Source organism: Pholcus phalangioides, unplaced genomic scaffold (assembly GCF_987345545.1).
Source record: "Pholcus phalangioides strain wild (caught in Gottingen) unplaced genomic scaffold, Ppha-v1.0 ptg000041l_1, whole genome shotgun sequence".
Classification (NCBI taxonomy): Eukaryota; Metazoa; Arthropoda; class Arachnida; order Araneae; family Pholcidae; genus Pholcus; species Pholcus phalangioides.
In genome coordinates, this window is record NW_028301627.1 from 3,924,614 (window position 1) to 3,935,636 (window position 11,023).

Genomic DNA, 11,023 nt, shown 5'->3' on the forward strand with positions numbered 1-11,023 from the left:
CACAATAGATCCCCACGTGATAGCTCTATGATGCCAACTGCTCATGCAAGCAGACGCTCCCGCGAGCGGTGCACTATAACCACCACCGGCTAGAATCGCGCGAGATCATCTCGCCTTCTACAACTGCCGCGGTTTAAGCAATAAAGCGAGAAGCGGTGCACTATGGACGTACCCTATGAGTGAACAAGTAAGTAAATGAGAGCGAGTGAGTGATGACATATTTACAGATCACATGAGTGACCTGGACAAAGTTCCAGAATTCATTAGAAATTTGTTCTGCACAAATATTCAATTTCTCGAATAGTTTCAACAACATTTTTGAAATACAGTAGAGATGAGAGGGATGAGCATCTAGAATAGAGAACTACAAAGCAACGCATGCGAAATCTCTGCTAATATTCTTTTAATATGATTAGTTACAGAAGTGATACATTAGCATGTAATCACAAAGCACTAACTAATATCATCCAATAAGAAAACAGTTTCGAACATATGAAATATTTGCTTGTGATACAACAATTAGAAAAGCCTCTCAATAATAATTCTGAAGTCATCAATTACGAAATGTTTCATCTGTATTTTTAAATATTAATCACAGACTCACAAAGACGTACTATAACTATAGCTATTGACAATAACCTGTGAAGACAGAAACTTTATTAAAAAAATTTACACATAACAAATATTCGTGTTGAACATTATTTTCAGACACTTTTCCTTCAATGTATTTCGGGCAACTTGGCACTATCACAAAAAATAAAGAATGTGGTAGAAAAAGCTTTAATCACATGCGAAATATTTAGCGTTAATACTTTCAACAAGAGACGTTTAGCATGTTCATGTGGGATACTGAAAAAACCCAACACACATCGGTTTAGTGCACATCGAGAAAGTTTCATTGATAACTTAGTCTCTCCATGCCAATCAATAAAAATTACGCAGAAAACTACTCAACCTCGTTAATTGGCAAAAACCTTGCACACTTTCTGCCAAAATAAAACATTCACTTTCTTTTTAAAACAGATTTTGCAAGATTATTTATTTTGCTCTTTCATTTACTCATTTTTCCTGCTAACACTCATCATTATCACTTTAAAGAGGTTCTGGTTCTGCCACTGAGATATCGCGATGAGACATATTCTTATGCTAAACCATAGTTGACGCTATAAATTTCATTTGAACTCCCTTCAGAATGAATCAACTTGTGCTTCTTCAAATTAGAAGTGGTTGAAAACTTCCGATAACAAAAATCGCATTCGTGTGGTTTCTCCCCAGTGTGGACTCTATTGTGTACGTTCAAATTGCTACTGGTAGAAAATGTTTTACCACAGATATTACACTCGTGTGGCCTCTCCCCGCTATGGACCCTGATGTGTGATTTTAAAACTCCTGCTTCGGAAAATGTTTTACCACAGATTTCGCACTCATGCGGCTTCTCCCCCGTGTGTACTCTTTTGTGTATGTTTAAAGCACTTACTCGAGAGAATGTTTTACCGCAGATATCACATTTGTGTGACTTCTCTCCACTATGAACCCTGTTGTGTAAATTTAGAACGCCTAACCGGGAGAATGTTTTACCACAAATTTCACACTCATGTGGTTTCTCTCCCGTGTGGACTCTTCTGTGCATCTTCAAACTGCTGCAGGAAGAAAACGTTTTAATACAGATTTCACACTTGTGTGGTCTCTCTCCACTATGAACGCCGTTGTGTGATTTCAAATGGGCCACACGGGAAAATGTTTTACCACAAATTTCGCACTTATGTGGTTTTTCTCCCGTGTGGACTCTTTCGTGCATCTTCAAACTGCTCTTGAAAGAAAACGTTTTACTACAGATTTCACACTTGTGCGGTCTTTCTTCACTATGGACCCTGTTGTGTAATTTTATATCATCATTTTGGGAGAATGTTTCACCACAGATTTCACATTTATGTGGCTTTCCCCCAGTGTGGACTCTTTTGTGTATATTAAAATTGCCATTACAAGAAACCGTTTTACTACAGATTTTACGCTCGTTTGGCTTCTTCCCAGTGTGGACTCTTTTGTGTCGGTTAAAACTGCTTCGGTCAGAAAATACTTTACCACAGGTTTCACACTCACGTGGCTTCTCTCCCGTGTGTATTCTTATGTGAATGTTTAAACTGCTACTTTGAGAAAATTTATTGCCACGGATGTCCCACTCGTGTGGCCCTTTTCCACTACGAACCCTGTTTTGTAATTTTAAATTGCCAGCTCGAGAAAACATTTTGCTACACAGTGCGTGACTTCTCCCGAGTGTGGACTTTTTTGAGTCAGTTCAAATCACTGATGTCAGAAAATGTTTTGTACCAATTATTATACTCATAATGGCTACTCTCACGGGTGGAATGTTTGGTGCGTGTTTGAATTTCTCACTGATTTGTTGAAACGTTTTACTACAGGTATTGCACTGATGTAAGTTTTCTACATTATTGAGATTGCTTCCATCCTCATCATCTTTGTTTTATGTGATCTCGCAAATGATTCATCCATATTCTTAAAGATGTGTTTGAACAGAGAGCAGACAACATATTCTTCATATAATCATTTTTTTGGATATTATGCCGAGGTGAGGTGAACTAGGAAACAAAAGTCATCTGGTTTCTATCGTGAATCGAACCCAAGTACTCATACAAACAGGACAAGTGCGCTACTATATACACCACTAGACTCACGCGGACGACCTCATCTTCCTTATTTCACGCACTCTGGCCTGAGTCTGTATAACTGAATGAATAATTTGTTGTAGTTTCTGCAGTTCTTGTAAAGTTGGATGTGTTAAAGAAACTTTCCTCTGCATATCCTCTTGTAAAGATTTGGCTGTTTTATGATGGATATAATGATGGAAATCTTTGATTACCTACAAAAGGAAAACTATCATCATCACAAAGTCTTAATCTATTTTAATCAAGGTTGGCAAGTTTTCGGGCAGTATAGTAAAAGCCATGGTACGACGGTCGACCGGAATGTAGTACCTTTTTGCGCATGCGTGCCATTTTAGCGGCGGCAGGTGTCCGACTCAAGAGCAACCAGTTTCAGTCAGTTGTTCTCTAACTGTGTACAAGTTTGCATCGCAATGATCGCGTTCTGACAGCCTTTGTTGTTTTGGTGAGTGATCAAAATGTCTAAAAAAAATTGAGCGTGCCGCTGTTTCTGAAGTAAGGATGTAATTCGTTATCTGAACGCGCTAAAAATGTGCGGCCAAGTGAAATTTTTATGAAAATCAAAGACGTGTATGGTGATGGGATAGATGAGTCATCTGTGTGATCATCACACTGAAGAAACTGCGTTAGTCGATACGCAGAATCGAAGGCGCCGAATGCTGTGTAGTAGCATTGTGCTTCTGCATAACAATGCATAATCTAACGTTGCCGAGGAAACGAAACAAATCCTTGAAATGTTTCATTGAGAAATAGTCAATTGTCCTCCATGTAGTCCTGACTTAGTCCCTCGTGACTTTCATTTCTTCACCAAACTCGGAGTTTCTGGGAGAAAAAAACGTTCGCAAACTATGAAGAGCTCGAAGAAGAGGTCACAACTTTTCTTCATGGAATGGCAGCAGATGACGATGGTGACTGCATTCACAAAAGCTCGTTGCAAGATACGACAAATGTTTGAATTCAAATGGGAACTACGCAGAAAAATAGCATAAGATATGAAAATGTAAAATGAAAGGTTTTACAAAAAAAATTGCAAATAGTTAGTTTTTTCTTATTTGTATACGGGTATCACTTTCCGGACGACATACGTATTTACTCATACTGTCCAAAGCGCCTGCCTCTAAAACCGTGCAAGAAAATCGAAGTAAAAGATAAGGTCATAATCAGATAAAAAATTATTAAATTAAAAACACTTAATTTTAACAGTTATATGACTAATATTAATTTGTTATACAGGGTGTTCTGTAAATAGTCCAACAAACTCAGAGGGTTGTTAGTAGACATCAAGGAGAACAAAAATTGCAATGGTACATGGTATAGCAAACCACGTTGAGGGTGAAAATTGCGAAAAACGCATGCAGGTTTCGACGTCACGCTGTAACGGCAAAACTACAATAATAACTACAAAAATATTTATTTGGTTAATTTTTACGAGTTGTTTAATTCCTGGACGCGCTCAATGATACCAGGTACACTTACTACCGCAATAGCTCTAATTTACATCGTCCGCAGTGCGTGATCCCAGCGTATGCGTTTCGCGACGCTGCTTACGTCAGATATGGTGAACGAACGCATTCAGCGATCTACTTACATCAACTTTTCGTCTCCTCTGGACTCAGAGCCTGCATGCGTTTTTCACGATTTTCACCCTCTTAACGTGGTTTGTGACAATATTGCAATTTTTGTTCCTGTTGATGGCTACAGAAAACCCTTTGAGTTTGTCGGTCCATTAACAGAACACCCATAGGCGGAGGTAGACTTGGAAGTCTGGGGGGGGGGGGCACGGTCATTATTGCTGAAGGGCACGGTGATGATGATGTCAATTCATATATACATTAGATCAGTCGACTCTACCTTTGACGCTGGGCCCCCCGCCACGTATCTCCGCCCATGAGAACACCCTGTATACAGACTTTATCATAGACATCACCGGCACTGTTGACGTCTATTGCATATGAAACGTCTGCTGATAGAAAGCTTCGAATACATCATAGCTCCGTTCACATAGAAAAAAGTGATTTAAAATCCGCTTCAAAAATTTCAGCAATGATCATTTGATCATTTTTGTCGCACCACGGTCATTTTCTGCACACGAGGGCTAATTAGACCGGGACCTACAATTTATTGCCGATTCCGAACGGCATGCTTGTTTTTTATACTCATCGAGAGGTTGGTACGCTAACCCCTCGATGGGGGACCCCTGCGGTAGCAATTTTTTGCTGCGGTCAAGTCGCCGTTTTTGTTGTATCCCTGTGTCAGGAAAGTTTTCTGACAAGGACGAACCGGGTATCGAACTCGCGACACCTCTAAACATCCTTTGGTACTTTAGGCGAGTATCTTATCGACCGGGCTACCGCGCCCTTTCACCAATGACTGCTCTTCGTTTATCTCCTTATCAAGGAAACAATTCGTCAAGCGGGTGCTAGAACTCGCAATGGTACCGCAATATTTGCTCATGCGAACGAGGTTTTTAACACCTCGAAAAGTATGAACACACAAACTTAATTTACTCATTGCTGCATACAGAATATTATTTTGTAAAGGGGGGGGTCTGTGACTTTCATGTTTTACAATCTTATTGGCACGCGAGGGGAGGGCTGGACTTCATCTTACTGGCACAAATTGCCCGTGGAAACAAAACGCTAAAAACGCGTGGTCAAACTCCTTCCAAAGAAAACACTGAATAAAAAAGAAATAATCGAGAAAATGTTTTAAAAAAATTGGACTGATAAAAAAAAATGTCGGGACTTCCGAAAAGTTCCACAAGCCTTAATAGAAAACCTCATTCTCAAATTACCACCACCTTAAAATTCCCCGTGATAGAACCAGGGCCGCAACTAGGGGTGGGTGGGGGCAAGCAGGTCTCGTGCCCCGGACCAGAGGGGGCACAAATTTTATTCTCAAACCTCTCCTTCAACATTACAGGGGCGCGCCAAAATGCGCCCTTTCCCCCTGTTACTAAGCATCTAGTTGCGGCCCTGGCTAGAACTACTCTTTTAAGTCTCTCGGAAAGAAACCAGGATTGATTTAAAAACAATCAAGTCCGACTTGACTTTTTTGTGCAACTCTTTCGTTGCCACATTATGAAAAAGTGAAATAATTATCGTGTACCTGCATGCAAAAGAACAAAAATAATTGAATAATGGACGCGAACTTTTTTAATTAGCGACGGATTCGAGAAATTTATTTTCGAGATGACCATCAAGACACAGGGCAAGGTCCTTAACAGATGGGTTGGCCTACAGGGGCCCCTGGGTTTCGAATCACCAGAAATTTTGGAAAAATATTTTCATTATTGCTCATTTTTCAACAGAACTTTAACAAGCAAAATGAGCTCGGGAGAAAGGGGCCGTTCAAGTATTAAGTCAACATCGATGGGGGGGGGGGGGCTGGGTTCCTATTTGCTGACGTTTTATGACAAGGGGGGAGAGGTTGCATAATGCTTACGTCATCAACCACCCTTTATGAAAATATGAAATTTTTTTTTTACTGGCATCTTACTCGGTTCGCCGAAAACGAGAAAAACCTTTCGATAGTTTGAGCTGCACTTGAAGTAACATACTCTTCCCCCCCCCCCACTATTGATAAGTGCCCTACAGTGTCACGTTGGTCATGTCTGAATGTTTCGCGGATCCAAATGATCTGTAAATGTGTCCGGGCAGCTTAAGTGCTCTGGAACTGTGCCAGGCATTACGTAACTAATCTTAGAATGTGCCGCGGGTAACTTGAGTGATGTAGAACCCCATTGGGAGCCACTTAAGTGCCCTAAAACAACGTCATATGTGACTCAAGGGATCTCTAAGTGTGTCACAAATCGCTTAAGTGTTCTGGAACTGTGTCTCGTGTCATTTCAGTGATCTGAAAATATGCCACGGGCCGCTTAAATGTTCTGGAATCGTACCACGGGACACTTAAGCGATCTGTAAATGTGTCGCTTAGATCATTTTTACAAAATTAGGTTTGAAGAGGGCAGGTCGCATCAGATAACCCCCAGAGCCATATTTGGTCCGCGGACCAAGGACCTTTATGGCCCTTGATTTTTCATTATATGGTTTAGAGCGTGGGTCGAAATGAATTTATTAAAGATAAATTTTGAGTTCATAGCCTTCAAAATGGCATTGAAATTAACAGAAATTGATTATAACAAACGTATTTTCCTCCGAAATTTCAATTAAAAAACTATTTCTTGCATTAAAAAAATACATTTTTGATCATGGGAGGGGGCCTCCCTTCCCCCCCCCCCCCGTGTACGTCACTGATCCCACAAATATGCGTTAGGATTCAGAGGGGGCAGAGCTGATGACGAGATTTTGCTGACAAGGGGGGGGGGGTCAAAAATGGCTAAAAATTTGCTTACGTAATACTTGAACGGCCCCAAACCTCCTGAAGAACAAAACATTACGCTACATGCATTTACTGACCGGAACTTGAACACGGATAAATACACTCGAGAAATTAGTGAATTCAACGAAGCAGCGATCCTGATTGTATCGTTTGATGATCAATTATGGTCATTTAAGGATCAAAATCATTGAGAGCACGATCCCCACTGCAATGCCTTTCTCGGGTAAACATTGTCGACTGTGACCAAACGAATTTCGAGAAGTAAACAGAGGGTCAAGTTCGTAGTGGTTGTTGTTTTGATGAATGTTTCGTGAATTATTTTCTCTGAAGACATCTCTTTTCGAACATTTCCAACCATCATACACATTTAACATATTTTTTTTCATGTTCAGCCTTTTTACACATCGAGATATACATTTTAATTCACTACTTTGATTGCTTTATAATATATGGTCAGCACATGTTATTTGTTTGGTTTTCAGGTTTGGCAACGCCAGAGAAAGTATACAAACAAAGAAGCGGAAACAAACAATGCTTTCACTTGGCGATTGTGGCTTCCTTCAGCGTTAGTATTTACGCCCTCATTCATCGTGATATTATTTTAGTTTGACTAATTACTCATCGGTGCATTAATAACGACATTTTGCTCATCGGTGCATGAGGTTTCCGATGACTGAAGATCAATATGGTGCCGGTAAATGAAAGTACGTGAAGTATAAGCATGCGCAAAGCATTATGGTTTGTTACCCCCGAAGTCTTTTACGCCGGGTTTTCCCATGATTAGGTGGGTCTTGGGACCATGATTTCCCTACTTTTTATCAATTGTAGAAATTTGGCTGAACAGATGGGAAAAAGTTGTAGCCAAATGAGAGAGAGAGAGAACCTGATTAACAAGACTTGTTTTGAGAAAAATCTGATTTAAATTTAAGAAAAATCATGATTTTCTTCATACCCCGTTTTTCATCTTTTACAGCTTCTATGGCAGCTTTTAAAAACCAAGAATCAATGAAATTGCTGATCAAATGAATAGCCCTTACTTGATTATCACTGAATAATCGTTATTGTTGCAGGAATAATCCGTTAAACTGTACTTTGAATGTGTAATTTTCACAGAAAATTGCTTAGCCCGATTGTGTTTTTCATAGTTATTGTCGCTCCCACCTCCATCATATTCACGGGAAATACATTCCGAGAGTTACCACAAATAAAGAACACACGTTTTTTTTGTATATCTCGTTAATTGAACATTATGAGGGTAGAAGGGAATATAAAAGAGAGGGTGCAGTGATTGTTGTCGATGTTTTGTGAAAGAACATTGTGATTTATGTTTACCGTTTCATTTTCTTCATGTCATTAAATATGTAAGAGTGTGTTGACAAGACTTCCTTTACCAATTTTTCTACACGTGAACAACATACCTTAAAGGGATCTATGTCATGAAAAAAATATTGTGCTGATTTGAACTTGCGAAGCCCTTCCACTATGTTACTCCTGATGATCTTGCCTTCCGCTTCTTTATCTAGATCGTCTTGATCTGGTACCGCTTCGGGGTGAAAATGGATTTTCATTACGCTTATGGTCACCAAGTTCTCAGATTGCATCCCGAAGCATAACGTAGGGAAATAAAAAAACTCTTTCAATGCTCACCTGTTTTTTTTTTTTTCATCTTCCTTTCTCCACCGCCCAGCAATAATCTTTGTTAGAAATTGGAATAATCCATAGGGCACATACACATGAAATAATCCAAAATTCAAGGTATAAATCGAAATAATCGACACAGAATTGAATAGACAGTAAACAAACAAAGAAAAAAGTCACACAAGAAAATGTGACGTTAAATCACTGGAAAAATTAGTTTCTGTTCAAAGTTACGAGGAAGTTGGCCTGACAGAAACTGTTTAACACTAGAGAATTGAAAAAAAAAAAAAATTGGTGACATGAAATGTAACTATGAACAGAACATGAGCAACATAGCGCGCTGAAGGTGAAATGACGCATAGTATTACATATATACACAAAAAAACATGTTTTGGATTATTAGTAACTACACCTGTAGGTCGAACTTCGTTCTGGCTGATAAAGGGACCCCCCGGACCTGAAAATATCGACTTTGTTTTCACCACCCCCAGTATTAATATTATTTCACTAAGCAAAGCTTAGCTTCAGACAAAAAATACAGTGTAATCTAGTTGGATCAGACGAGCACAGCAAAAATAAACAAATGTTTCCGTGGTGTCGCATTTGGGGATTTACTGAAGGGTAGCTAAAGTCCATGCCACCCATCCTTTCCCTTCAATGCTCGCAAATTTGAAAACGACGGTGGGCTTTATCATGTACCCATATGCATTTGCACAAAAACAACATGGTAAGTCTGTCTTTACTTGCCTTAAAACCAGTGACTCGCTTTTCTTCTTGGGTGATATATGTTCTTTACTGCATTTTCTTCCAAAATAGTACAGTTTCATCCGCGTTAAATACCTGCTGAGGTGCATAACCCTTCTCATCAATAAGTCTATTAAGCAAAATTCTCTACAGCAATGTCAGACTCCCTATGTATCTACTTGAAGGGCAATCCAATCAGAGATGTATGCAAGATCGACCTATAGAGGGCACGCAAAGGGCTTGGAGGTGAGTCGCAATTAATTACTTGAAGAGAAATTTTCAGTTCTTAGCCTTCAAGTAGCATTGCAATTAAAAAAAATTTATTATAATAGAAAAAAAAAAATTTCTTCCGATATTTGTGCCAATAATAAATTTTGGATTACCTTCTGGGAAGAAGGGGTAATAGGAGCCTTGTACCCTTCAATCGCATACGTATCGGATTCCAATATGCACTAGGAGGTAGCGGGCAGAGCTGACAAAAATCTACTGATATAATACTTGAATGGCCCCTCATATGAAAAGAAAGAAGTCATGTATAATAATTATACAGTAACATAGAGTGAACCCCCTTCAATAAATACTGAACTAGGAGTACATAATGAAAGTATTCAAAATCCAATATTTGAAGTAGACAATATATAATCACACGACTACTATACCACTTGTCATCATAGTATACACTATAATATTTTTCTTTTTTGACGGTTTGATTACAAGTTTCATTCGCTTCTGAACTTTTGTTCTCTTCTTCATGTCCTTGTAAGTTGATGTTTTTTGCAAATGGAATGAGGTCTCCTGTGTTTGCATACATGCATGTTGGCAACTTTAGATATTGAATGGGCTAATTTAATTCCGTTTAGTGGATTTGTGACCCTAAACAGTTTTTCCATTTCCCTAAACAGATTCTGCTCAAAACTATCAAATAAAACACCAAAACGAAGTGGTGATAGCTCACTGAAAAAGTGACAAGGACCCAACTGTAACCATATATACTGCTGTAATATATTACAGAAAAGAACTAGATGATGATTTAACAAAACAGTCATATGCCATTATATTCGACACAAAAAGCCTACATCCTATGAAGTCAAGATTTTTAATCAATATTTGATAGCCAATTTCCAAAAAAATAAAAACCAACTCAATGTTGCAGTACGAAAAGCTATAATTTGCAGCGATGATGATGCTGCTGCACATTTTAAGAATCGTAACTCAGTGGCTGCAATGTCGTGTTCAGATTTAATTTCAGAGTGGAACTTTGACAAAGGTCCTCGTGATGGCAGTCCTGGAGCCACCATGTTTGAAAAAAGGTTTTACAAGGTAAAATTCACATTGCTGATGCAAGTGAATTCTTTAAAGACGTGGACTAAATTAGCCTGAACATCAAATGTATATATATATGTATCCATACACACGTCATTGATAGTAAGATGGCAGAAATGGAAAAACTGTTTAGGGTCACAAATCCACTAAATGGAATTAAATTAGCCCATTCAATATCTAAAGTTGCCAGCATGCATGTATACAAACACAGGAGACCTCATTCCATTTGCAAAAAACATCAACTTACAAGGATATGAAGAAGAGAACAAAAGTTCAGAAGCGAATGAAACTTGTAA

General features: G+C 38.9%; 1 protein-coding gene across 4 annotated transcripts; it reads right to left on the reverse strand.

The window, feature by feature from the left end:
• Nucleotides 1-489: 489 nt before the first annotated feature.
• Nucleotides 490-9,083, reverse strand: LOC149065088 (uncharacterized). 4 transcript variants are annotated; one of them, XM_089254534.1, is made up of 2 exons: nucleotides 8,441-9,083; nucleotides 490-2,878 (listed from the first exon to the last, which is right to left on the reverse strand). In XM_089254534.1, exon 2 carries the CDS (start codon nucleotides 2,243-2,245, stop codon nucleotides 1,142-1,144), a length of 1,104 nt encoding a protein of 367 aa, XP_089110660.1. In that variant the 5' UTR covers nucleotides 2,246-2,878; nucleotides 8,441-9,083; the 3' UTR covers nucleotides 490-1,141. The 4 variants fall into 4 exon arrangements, with proteins under 4 accessions (XP_089110660.1, XP_089110659.1, XP_089110661.1 ...); XM_089254533.1 differs by lacking the exon at nucleotides 8,441-9,083 and adding an exon at nucleotides 7,100-7,239; XM_089254535.1 differs by lacking the exon at nucleotides 8,441-9,083 and adding an exon at nucleotides 7,036-7,239.
• Nucleotides 9,084-11,023: the final 1,940 nt, after the last annotated feature.

Bases quoted from the DNA above. Each gene is read 5' to 3' on its own strand.
- LOC149065088 (XM_089254534.1), bottom strand. From the start codon at position 2,245: ATGTTTTCTCGAGCTGGCAATTTAAAATTACAAAACAGGGTTCGTAGT.